Source organism: Panthera leo, chromosome B4 (genome assembly GCF_018350215.1).
Source record: "Panthera leo isolate Ple1 chromosome B4, P.leo_Ple1_pat1.1, whole genome shotgun sequence".
NCBI classification, from domain to species: Eukaryota; Metazoa; Chordata; class Mammalia; order Carnivora; family Felidae; genus Panthera; species Panthera leo.
The window spans coordinates 9,910,412-9,922,888 of record NC_056685.1 but is presented as its reverse complement, the minus strand read 5'-3'; the positions used below and the strand labels follow the sequence as shown (position 1 = coordinate 9,922,888).

General features: G+C 45.5%; 1 protein-coding gene across 3 annotated transcripts in view; it reads right to left on the bottom strand.

The window, feature by feature from the left end:
• Window positions 1–11,714, bottom strand: part of CELF2 (CUGBP Elav-like family member 2) — a 311,505-nt gene extending 299,791 nt beyond the window's left edge. For all 3 annotated transcript variants that reach the window (XM_042944831.1, XM_042944830.1, XM_042944833.1), the window contains exon 1: window positions 11,522–11,714. In XM_042944831.1, the coding sequence (XP_042800765.1) occupies window positions 11,522–11,595 (74 nt within the window). In that variant the 5' untranslated portion in view covers window positions 11,596–11,714. The remainder of the gene's footprint in view (window positions 1–11,521) is intronic.
• Between the last annotated feature and the right edge of the window lie 763 nt (window positions 11,715–12,477).

Genomic DNA, 12,477 nt, shown 5'->3' with positions numbered 1-12,477 from the left:
TTTGTTCAACAAAGGCTGCAATTTTCAGTCACTTGAAAATGTAATTATAGATAATGTTTGCATCAGTAGCAAGAATACAATAAGCACACGGGGCATGAAAACTCCACTCAAATCACATCCTCTTAGGTTACGACGCTTGTCTCCTGCCAAGAGTAAAGGCACGTCGACAAGCTCATACTCGATATGAAATGGTTTGAGGGTTAGACCAGCCCATGCACAAATTCTCCTCTAACCTGTCCGTATCCCTTCCTTTACATTGGGTATGTGGTCATGAAACAGCTATCTACCATTTGCTGAAAATCCAGAGTCCCCTCAAATGTTTAGACACTTGAGCAAAAAGCTACAAAGAGGGCCAAAGTTTACAGACACTTGAAATGGATGGGATACCATGTTCGAGGTGGTCACAACTGTCAGTCCATTTGTTCAGGGACTCCCTTATGCTACTGCCTACTTACTTGGCCCACTTATGGAGGGATAAACCTGCATGTAGCATAGAAAGGATTCTGCAAAAAGTCACCAACTGAGGGGGACAGTAGAGATTGAATACCACCTGAGAGCCTTTTTCTAATTCACAAGGCAGCCTGCTCTGGGCTCAAGGCGCCCCTGAGAAAGGCCAAGTGTTCATCTGAATTAGATGTAAAAATTAAGAAGTTTGAAGTACACAGGGGGAAGGCCAGGTGCCTAATGAAGTCCTCACGAGAAACCTCTTCATGAACTATATGGCTATCTCGAATGAAGAACAAGGACCCGCCTTAACATTCAATGTTAACTGCTTCTTTATCTCTGCAGTAAGTGAGAATCTGAGGCATTAAGAGATCTTGACATTGCTATGGTGCCCCTTTCTACTGACATCGCTCACAACACACTTGCCTTCTAGACTCAGAAATCGGTCTCGCTATGAAATAAAATCAAGAACAAGCAATTTATGTGAAAAAGCACATAAAAAGCAGATTATTACTGGGTCACAGCGAAGAAATTGTACTTCATCCTCAGAACCCGCATCGTCAGCTGCCAAGTCACCAAAGTAACCAGAAATTCAGCGTACTTATGGTCCTAGAAGTGTCTAAGAATCCCTCAACAGGCAGCTTTGGTGGTCACGCTAGTGACCTGGAGATCCGCAGTCAACATCATTCTCTCAGCCGGAGCGGGTGTCGAGTGTTCCTCTGGCCCATCACCGACAACACCCTTCAACCCACGCACGCGGGCAGGCTGTATAGGCTTCCCAACTGAACCTGAATACGCGTGATCTCAAGCAATCAAGCGACGTACAACATTAGGAGCAAATCTTCACCCTAGCTGAGGCAGCTCTAGGCTCTTAGGACGTCAAGGACTCGGTCAGCTATGTTGGGAGAAGTGCCTGTTTATCAACGCACAGACCAGAGTCACTGTGCCGCCTCCTGCTGTTGGGCACCACCCGAATACACACCCTATACCCACTGTGCCACCTCATAAAAATCCCTGATTCCCTCTCCAAGTCTTTTCCTCCCTCAGTGACTCTCCTTCTGTGTTCTCTAGGCACTCTGTGGCCTGAACACCTAAAGAGGAATTAGGTACCAGTGTGCACCACAGTCCCTCTCCATATTCACATCACCCAAATTGTTTTCCCAATGGCTGAGTTTCTGCTAGGGCTAGGAGTCCCATTATCGGGAACCAGCCTGCGTATTGTGCGGTTGATTCTCTCCCCATAAGAAAATCAAAATCTATTTCAGCTGGCGTAGAGATGGGCTTTTTTTTTTTCCCCCAGAAAGCGCATAAGGGGATACTGGATGAAGATATTGCTTTTTGCTTCAACCCTATCCCAGAATGGAAGGTCGGACCACGAGTTCACAGTTGGAAGACGAACTGCATTTCATTTCTCAATCATCATGCAGAAAAGGGAGAGAAAAAAAAATCAGTCTTTATAATGTTGTCCTGGGGGGCTGAGCATTTTCTGGAAGTTTATATGGGAGCAATACTGCTTTATGGGTCTTTGGCTGAGACTTTAAAGCACGAATGTTCTGAGGGAGAAAACATTAACCGGTCAATTGTAATGAGGTTTCACTGTACTTGACTCTCCCAGGAAATGGAGGTGAACTTGTGGTCAGTTTTAAGTACCATGAAGCTAATAAAATATTTAGGTTGTCATTCCTTTCCCAACGTTAGCCTCACAGTAATTCTGTGGGACAGGTAAGGAGCATATCTTATTATCCTTATTTTCTAGATGAGGAATCTTGACAAGTCAGCCAAGACCTTAAGTGGGCATGGAACAAACCAGAAGACAAGCCAGGGGAAGGCTTCAGACTGCTGTTTAGTAAAGGGTCTTTAGTCTTGAGGAGCAACCTCCAACCCTGTAGCAACATCCCTAGTGATCCCGGCCTACTACGCCCAAGCAGGACCCAATGCAGGACCCAAGGCAGGGCAAACGTCCCTGACGAGCAGAAACAATCTAACAGGAAGTTATTTCTAACAAACAATTTAAACCCACACACACCTCACGGCATTAACATGGTTTCTGTATTTAGAATAAGGTTTCCTGAATTCTTCTCTGGAGAAAAGTGAATTCTGTGGCCAGGGTCCATTCAGGAAAGAGACACAGAGTGCTTTGCTTGGTCTCCACTCCAACAGAGTGCTTCTTAAGGGGCCTCGCAGGACCAGGAGTGAAGGAGCACCTGTTCAGGACTGCCCTCGTGAATACAGGACAGGAAGAAAGAAAGTAGATATTGGAGGCGACCCTTTGACATCTAAGAGTAAGAAAAAAGGCAGTAAAAGGAGAGAGAGAGAGAGAGAGAGAGAGAGAGAAAGAGGGAAAAGGAGTCGGGAAAACGTGGCTTTTTGTGAAAAGAGAGAATCCTGACAGGTAGCGTCATCATGTAAAACAGACGTGCCTGGCAGAAGCACCAGTGGTGGTAACCAGCACGCAGGCTTTCTAAGAACTGGCGTGTAGCCTTTAAATCCTGACGCCCAAGAGAGATGGCTGCGTGGACAACGGGAGTCACGAGGAAAGAGGTCAGCAGCATGGACGGAAGGCAGTAATTGCAGTTGGAAGCCTCCTGGTGACGATTCTGAGCAAGCAGACACAGCTGCCGAACATCCAAATATAGCCGCCGCCCGAGACAATGGCATCCGTAAAGTTAATCGTTCTGAAATACGCTCCCCTTCTGCTCGCCCAGAAAACTCAACACCCCTTCTGTAACGTATGAAGACAAAATACAGCTCCGTGCACAGAAACGCGCAGCTACTCTGCTTGCAGGAGTTGACTACAAGTGACGGCCGAGGGCTTTCCACGCTGCCCTCCCGTCAAGGCTCCCGTTGGGAGAGACGTGTTGTGGACACACGTGGCCCCTTCTCTTCACACGGAGGAGAACTCTTCGGGAAGGGCCTAATCAAATGGGCCTAGAGAAGATTCAAATACAAGAGCCAAGAAGATATCAATCGGGAAAGCCTAAGGAAGGCAGGAAGCAAACTCAGAAACAGCTATCCTGTTTAGGACCACAAGGAAATGAGCGGGTGCAAAGAATCAGGAGTGGAGAGCCGAACAAAGCAGCCTGACTACATGAATATACCTTAGTCTTCTCCCCAAGTCTTCCCTCCTCCTGCCTTTTCACCTTATCTTTGCCTTTATCACTCCCCTAAGGTTTTCAAGGAACAAAGGGGATGTCAGGTTTCCACATTACTTGCTCTACCTGCTCGACACCCAACATCTTACTCAGGAGATGCAGAGAGAAACCAAGTGGATGCAGGAGCCCATGTGTGGGTTTCGGATGGTTTACGTCAGTTTACTCTCCCCCCTCGTAGGTCCCCACATCTGCTCTAAGGTTAACCTTCTGAAGATGTCCTGGTAAGGTGCTGAACTCCCTTTTAGGCACCATGGAAATTTCAAGGGCTCTGTACAACAAGGACAGCAAGGCATGGATAATGACGTGCATCAACGAAGAGGGGGGGCAGGGGCCAAGAGGCACGAGGTAAGGGACGTAATGTGGTCTGGCCAGTACCAGCTGGGACCACCCAAGAAAATACCACTTAGGGCCTACTGTCCAGATCGCTCTGCGAGGAGCCTTTCTTCCTACTTCAAACCTAGAAGATCCTGATGGGAGCGACATGTTGATCACAATGGAGCCACAGGAGGAGGCCCCCAGGTCCAGGGACTTTGCAGCAAGGACAGAAAGGACCACTCAACCCTCAGCTTTCTACTCAGTGAGAGGTGACAGCACCATCAGGAGGGGCTTTTTTTTCTTACCTTTAACAGAAACTTGGGGGTTCTGGGCCGAAGAGTCAGAACATCGTCTTGAGACCTGATTTGAATACGTCTTTGGTCAAGATGCTAAACTTTTCTAAATCTTACAGTTTTCAGTTATGAAGATAATAATCTGTAAACACAGGCTGTGTCATAACAATTTCAGAACTGTTACACCCAAAGACCACTAAGGGGCAGATATTTCAAGAAAGTAAAGACTTATGCCCAGTGAGGTAGTTTGTCATGTATATGTACTTTCACACACATACACACGTGCATATATGTACTCATGTGAACACACACATACACACACATTTTATGCCTACTGACCACAGCCAAGTGAAGAACGCTATTTTGCTCTTAACTTATGAAAGGACCAGCTGATTTTATTTTTGGCAGATAAATGTGGCACAACTTTCTAAGCTACGGGGGGAGATAGGAGAAACGGAGACACAATTCATGGAAAAGGATATAAAAATGCCACCTTAAAATTTAATGAGCTTGTGTGCCTGGGTGGCTCAGTCGGTTAAGCGTCCGACTTAGGCTCAGGTCATGATCTCGCGGTTTGTGAGTTCGAGCCCCGCATCGGGCTCTGTGCTGACAGCTCGGAGCCTGGAGCCTGCTTCGGATTCTGTGTCTCCTTCTCTCTCTGCCCCTCCCCCACTTGTGCTCTGTCTCTATCAAAAATAAATAAAATGTAAAAAAAATAAAAATAAAAAAAACTTAACGAGCCTAGGTCAAACTACGAACTGTCTTTACAAAAAAGTATAAAAATTAAGCATTTCAGCATAAAATCATACAACTTCAGATCCTACTATGAGAGAACTCATGACTCTCCCATGGTACCCCTCCCCCCAAAATGCTTTTAAGCTGTCCAAAAGTTATGTCAAAATGTCAAATCAATCAGCTGAAATTAACTGCATTCCCTCTGAGGAGTCACCACCGTCATCTGTGAAAGTGGGCGATCTTGAGGCTACTGGGGCCTATAAATGTCAGACAAAGCAGCTAGTGGGTTGGGGGAACTTAATGTCCGCAGTTCTAACAAAGGCGTGAGCAGAACCTCCTCTTACCGAGGAGACAAACCTCTTTGACTTCTTCAAGTATTAAGACTTAAAATCAGGGGCACCTGGGTGGCTCAGTTGGTTAAGCTTCTGACTTCAGCTCATGATCTCATGGTTTGTGAATTCAAGCCCGCATGGGGCTCTGTGCTGACAGATCTCTCTGCCGCCCCCCCCCCCTTATGTACTGTCTCTCTCTCAAAAATAAATGAACATTAACAAAAAAAAAAAAAAAAGACTGAATATCAAAACATTCCCCATAACCCCATTTTAAGGCACTGTTACTATTAAAGGAATCCCATGATCTGGTCATCTGTCTGTAGGACTCCTGCCGTTCGGCTGACCAAAAGGGAGCACTGATCATTTAAACTGAGTCCTCCTCAGGATAGATTTATTTAAAGCCTGACCTTAAGTAAAAGGCCATATGAGTCTGGTAGAAAACTTCGTAATAATAAACCCAAATGATATTTTAGTCTAAATACAGGCTAAACTTAATTTACATAAATCTTCAGGAAGAAAAAAAAATGGGTCTAATAATTTGCTGGCAAGTTGGCTCTGAGGCATTCATTCAAATGGAGTAATTAAAATTTAACCAAAAACGGAATTTGTACTCATCTGTCATTTTGAGAGCCGTAGGATTACATATTTATTAGCATTCCATTTTAAAGGATCAGCTGATTTTAAAGTATCACTCTCAGTATCTGAACATAATATACAATCTGCAGTTCATAAAACAGACCGTTCATAAAACTCCGGGTGTAGCTCCGTGAACGTGTAAATCTCAAATATGCTCACCAGGCATTTCGGCCATGTAACTGGAATTGTATTTCTATCAAACCAGTTGGAGTAATCATTTTCTGTCCCGATTCAGAACAAATGGCAAGGGTGAAGCGGTTCAAAATCTCCCTGTCACCCCCTTTCCTCTAAAAGTCCTTTCTAGAAGGAGACTAAAGCTCCCAGTAAATGAAAAAGAAATCCCCGGGAGGAGAGCGAGGTTTCCTTCCCTTCGCATCTAGATTCAGAGCATGAGAATATTGGATGGCACAATTACACAGTGATGATGCTAAAGGGGGATAATTATTTTACAATTACCTGAGAGCATCACATTTACTGCGCTAATTAGTTTTTGTTTCCCACAAAGGTTTTTCCAGGAATGCGCAGCTCCATTTCTCTTCGCTTTAGCAAGAGCTTTCTCTTAAGGAAAAATAAAACTACGTTTTCTGCACTGCCACACAAGTGGCCAGTGACGCTGGCCCCATTATGTTACCGGTCCCTCCCTGACAGTGGAAACAGACACGGGGGCATGGGAACTTCTTGGTGTGAATGAACCGGAAACCGTTAGTGCTTTCCAGACCCTCCCTTCTGCAGTGCTTAGCACACCTATTCCACCAAACAAACAGCTGACTCCTTCTGGTGTCCTAATCTGCAAACAAAAAGCAAAAATGTGAGCCGCTGAAAAAAAACAAACCAAAAAAAAAAAATAAATAAAAAACACGCAAAAAAAAAAAACCCCAAAAACAGAACTCCTCTGGTATTAATACTCTAAGTGGGAAATAAAGACTTTTGAAGTTTGGATGAAGTTCGGCCCAGGAAGTATGCCGCGTCAATGGCTTATTAATTTAGCTCCTTGAAACGTGTTGAAAATATCAGGTTTTCCAGTGGAATGCAAATCAGACAGAGGATGCTTACGGTATTGTTCAACAGTCGTGGGGATGACTGAGAATGTGCGACAGTGACATTCAGGGCTGTGGACAAGTCTACATATATCAGCCTCAACAAATGAGCACTACCCCGAATTTTGGCACAAGAGCTAGATCGTGCCCCGTGCTGGCTACAGAACACTGAAGTTCATCAGATGGTTCTGCGTGCCACAACAGTACCTGTCTTGAATGAGCATTTAGTTTAGAAGCAACAAAACCACAAAGGAGGGTGGTAAGGAGAAATGAAAAGTTAGCAAATTTATGTTAAAAAAAAAAAAAAAGGAGGGAGATTGCAGTCTTTTATCAGAGGCCAAATATACTGTTGTTACAGCTGTTGGGGAAGGGGGGAGGGTGAGAACTGCTCTGAGGTGGAAAACATCCTAAATGATCCCATGAAATCTTAATTACTAGGTTCATATCAGAAAATCTTATCTCCTTTTTTATCTTGTCTCGCAAGGTTCTTGTTCCCCCCAGTTCACGGTGTCTCATCAACAGATTCCAGAGTAATCTCAATCCAGCAAATTACAATTAAACAGCAATACTTAACAATTAACATAATACCTCTAACCCAGATCAAAGATAACATTACTGTTCCAAAATGCCAATATGGGAGGAGTTTTTGTTCTCAGGAAGCAGCTGATACTAAAATATGTATTGCTCACTGAAAAATCCCACTTGAAAGTAGACTTTAAAAATCCATATGCATAACCCTTTTTGCAGAATCTTCTCTAATTCCTTGCACGATCATCAAAGAATCAGGTGCTAAGTCCCAGCTATTGCTGTATTTTATTATTGGTAATGGCATTTTCTGAATATACTTCAAATCCCATCTTTATCTTACTGGTACCTTGTAAACCAGAAAATATTTTTAATTAAAATATATTCTCTTTAATGAACATATGGATAATAGTGTGAATCTGAATCAAATTAGAAAGTCAACTCTGAACGAGTCATCCATGTTTCCTATAATGCTCAACCACTCTCATGTGGCATAATTTTGGATTTCTGGTAAAAATCTACGTCGTATATTTAATCCACAGTTCTCTCTTCTCTCCCCATCAGCATGTGAACTTGCATTTATATAACACACGCACAAGCCAACCCCAGCTTTGCTGTTCACTGCCTATGAGGCATGGGCAGCATGTAACACCTTTGAACATGACCTGTAAAATGGGTATAACCCGCCCCCCAGCAGATCTATCGCTAAGGTTAGAGACAGGTAAATAAAGTGCGTTGGTACACAGTAGGTATTCCATTAATGACTCACGTTTTCATCATTTGAGGGAAAGGGAGAAAACAGTAATTACGACGCCTTCCGGAAGTGGTCACGCTGCCCCCTATGATAGTTTCTTCATCTATAAAACGAGGTCTGTCCAGATGGTCTCTAAAGCCCCTTTCAACTTGAGCGGTGAAAGCCCCTAGACCCTCCCCCCCCTTTCAGTTTAACTGGACACTGACATTTTTCCAGCTATCTTAACTCGGGAGGACCTAATGAACAAAAATGGTGAATTCACCAAACTGATGAGTTTCCACTCAGGATAACTTTTCTCATTTCCAACAAGGTTACTTACTGAATGTGGGTGGATGGGGGGAATAAGATTTCATTTTAATTTGTTTCTTGATGTCTTATTCTAACATCACAAATCGAGTAATTTTAAAGCTGCATTTATAGATTTTTTTCCACCTGCAATTTCTCTTTTCTAAGACGTGATTTCTTAGATTCTTCTGTTTAAAAATTCAAAAGCATCTAAAACCCCTAAACGCATATGTGATCATTGAAAAGGTTAAACAAAGGAAAACCCTCATCCCCCACACCCATCCCAAACCGACTGCCCAAGCTTAAAATAGAATTTTTGAAATCAGTTCCTACTCTACCTTCATTATGCTTTGTTGCAATCGATATTCTACAGTAGCATAAAGACAACAAAACGTCAGTAGTTAAGATTATTTAAAAGGTCTATTTCCATTTACAGTTTCGATACTGAAGGCTTAAAACGCCAAGACTTTGAAGCATATGTCCCAACAATTCAGAGCCACTGCAGAGCCTTAAATGATCTGGGCTCTTTAAACACTGGATGGCTCGTGGGGCCATCAAGCGTAATAATTCATCTCAAAAGCTATTTGTTCATCTGCCTTGAGGACTCAAACATATTACATCTTGCAAACTTATGTAATATATTCTTGTGGGAGAATGCCATTGAAAATATGTCCTACTGCTTTAGAAAATCAACACCAGAAAAGCCCCTATGCTTTATTTAGGTCCCTTTTAGGAATAGGCCAATATTTAGCCGCCTGCAATTTAGTCCAAATGGCAATATACCATATGTGACAACCAGTCCCGAAAACAATAAATCTGTACAGCTATCTTCTCAACCGCATGCATATGGCAATAAGACACAGTGCTAGGTGGGCTTCAAGCATTTTCAGCTTGTCACACGCCCTCCCACACACCTCTGTTCCCCAAAGATAGTCTCCGATGTGAGTTAATTACAAACTATTTTGGAAAACATGCTACAGTACTCTTAGGGCTAAGAGGATATAATAGTTATCTTGGAAACAAATTATTTACAAATCCTCTATTTTTATTTTTTTTTAAAAGTTCAATTAAGCAAGAGTTGGCAAGCGCTGAAAACAATGGGGGTCTGATACCAAAGGATATCATTGGGAAACAACTAGCATCTGGAAGAGAAGTGGGGGTAGTAAGTTATACCAGGGTTTGCATAGGAGACTCCATGGCTGAGATACAAAGGCTCTATTCAGAGCAAACAGTTTGAAAAAGCCACATTCATCCACCAAATGAAAAAGACGAATTAAACTTTCATAATTCATAATTTAACTGACAAGAGACAGCATCTTTCGGAGACCATTAACACATTAAATTCACAGAGCATTCATTAGATGGAGATCTTCTGGTCACCTAAGTAGCAGGTGACTGAAAACTCAATCATGATCAAGCCACTTCCTCCTCCGGAGAGCAGAAACCACAAAACTTTCAATAGCAGATGCACAAACAAGTATTATATATCCACGCACACGTATATTTTAAGGGGGACAGGACAGAGATCTTGTAAAACAAGTATCACGGGAATGTTACTAATCAAGATTAATTTCCCAGAGAAAATTGCCAAAAGGAAATTCAATATTTTAATTTACGTTATCTGATTGTCTTAGTTGGGACAATGAACCTGATCGTGTGTACAAGCAAGTTAACATTCTTCATATCGACTGGAAGGACAATTCGCACTTAACAGATTCTATCAGCCGCCCCCCCCCCACTTTTGTTTTTTTAATCCTAGGGGCTCAAATAATTGGCCACCGTGGAACTTCTCAAAAATCTCTTCACTCATAACATTTAACATGCTAGCAAATGAATCTAGCACCGTAGGGGAAAGCGAGCTGCCAGAGAAATGGATCAGAAAGCTGTGAATGGTCTAAAAACTGCAAAGGGTACATAAGGTGCCAGAAAGAATATGGATGTGAAGTCGTAGAGCGGGTAGAATAGGAAACATTTTGTATGTACTCTTAGCAAGGATAACCGTCGTTTTTTCACTAGATTACTTGTAGCCTAGATTCACTGGCAGAATTCTTGCCCGATAAGAGACAATTTTGTACATTCCAAGTCTAAAATGGACACAGACCTTTCAGACCCGCTTCTGGCAATCCTTTTAGGTTTCTTTTTCGTAACACGCCTGAAATACAAGTGGATGCTATTGACTCGATAGCGCCCGAGCTGATAGAAGAAACTTTCCTATCGAGACTAACGAGCCAGAGAAAAATTAGATATACTTTCCTTTGCTCAGAAATCCCAGCTCCGTACTTCTCCCAAAAAAACTCTCCACCCTAGTTTGGCGACGTGTAAAACAACCAGAACCACATTAATTATTAAATTATAGACTGCACATCAGACGAACCACCATGATTACGTAAAAATTACCTCTAATTTCTGCAATAGAGTACACCGGGCTATTTTAACGCTTTATAATTACCCCCCCTCTCCCCCCTCCCCCCGTTTTTTTTTTTTTCCTCTTCTCTCCTCTCCTTGCACTTCTCCCACCGCCGGCGAAGAGTCTTCGCAAATGTAAGTCAGAGGAGCGGGTAATATGGTAAGAAGGGATCTTTAAATGGGCCACGAGAGCTCCACCAGACCCGCATTTCAAATGACACGAGCGTGCACGCGCGCACCCCGCCCCGGGACGCCGCGCCCCGCCGACCGGACCCCACGCCCGGACCCCCGGACTCCGCGTCGGGCTCGCCGGTCCCCACCTGGTCCCCCGCTCGCCGGCCGCCGCCTGAAACCCACGCCCCGACCCCGGTCGGGGTCCCGGTCCCCGCCCCGACCCCGCTCCCCGCACCGCCCGGCGCGGCACGTCCGGACACTCGCCCCGCTCCCCGCGTCCAGCGCCGGCTCACAAGCCCGGGGGAGGCGGCCGAGCCGCAGCCGCCGGCCGCTCTCGCCCTCCTCGGGGGCTCCGGGAGCGAGACCTGGCGGCAGCCGCCCGGCCGGGGGCGCGGGGAGAGCGGCCGCGCGTGCCCCCCGGGGCTGCACTCACATTCTGTCGGGAACTAGCAGGCGGCCCTCGACCATCATGTCCGGGAGGAAATCCAGCTTGAAGGCAGAAGTCATGTTCTCGGCGCGCGCTCTGCGCTCGGGCGGCGGGGGGCGGCTGTGCGCGCGTCCGAGCGGCCGCGGGCGGCGCGAGATGGGCAGGGACAGGTGCGCGCGGCCTCCCGGCGGCCGCCCGAGCCGGCACTTGTCACATTCTCTCCCCTCCCGCTCTCCGCCAATCCCCTCCGAAATCCAGCGCCCCGGCGACGGTCTGCGGAGCGCCAGGTGCGGCGAGCGGAGGCGGAGCTCCGCGCCCGCCGCGCCGCCGCTTAACCCCTGCGGGCCCGCCCGCCCGGCCCCCGGAGGGAGGGACCCGCCCGAGGCCCGCGGCTGGGGAAGCTGAGCTCACCAGCTTTTAAAAATAGCCAGACTTTCCTGGGGTCCCCAGCCTCCAGCAAGGCAAACTAGTTCACCACGCAGCCTCGGTCCAGTTCCGCTCAGTTCCCCCATTTGCACGGCGCCTGGCACGAGGCCCGAATAACCGCTGTGGTAGATCAGTGCCACTGTGTCGCCAAAGCCTAGTTCCCATGACGGTCCAAACCCAAGTCCCCAGCCGAAGCCGGGAGAAAGGGCACCCTCACGAGTGCTTGCTGAAACGCACCTTGGTGCGATCTGCTAGCCAGTGTATGAACTCCCAACAATAACTGATCTAGCATTCGTGGGTTGGCCAAAGTAACTATCAGATAAACGGCCCAAGTGACATTTAGGGACTTATCTCAACGCTTTAAGGACAAAGAGGGCTCAATCTGCACACAATTACATTTCCTTTGTATCATCTTGGAAAAACGCACAAGTTCGGATAAGGGACTGAAAAATGTGAATCACAGTAATCACGTTTTCTTTTAAAAAGGAAACACATTTGTCCTTTTCTAGTATTTAAGGATGAAAAACCAACGGACT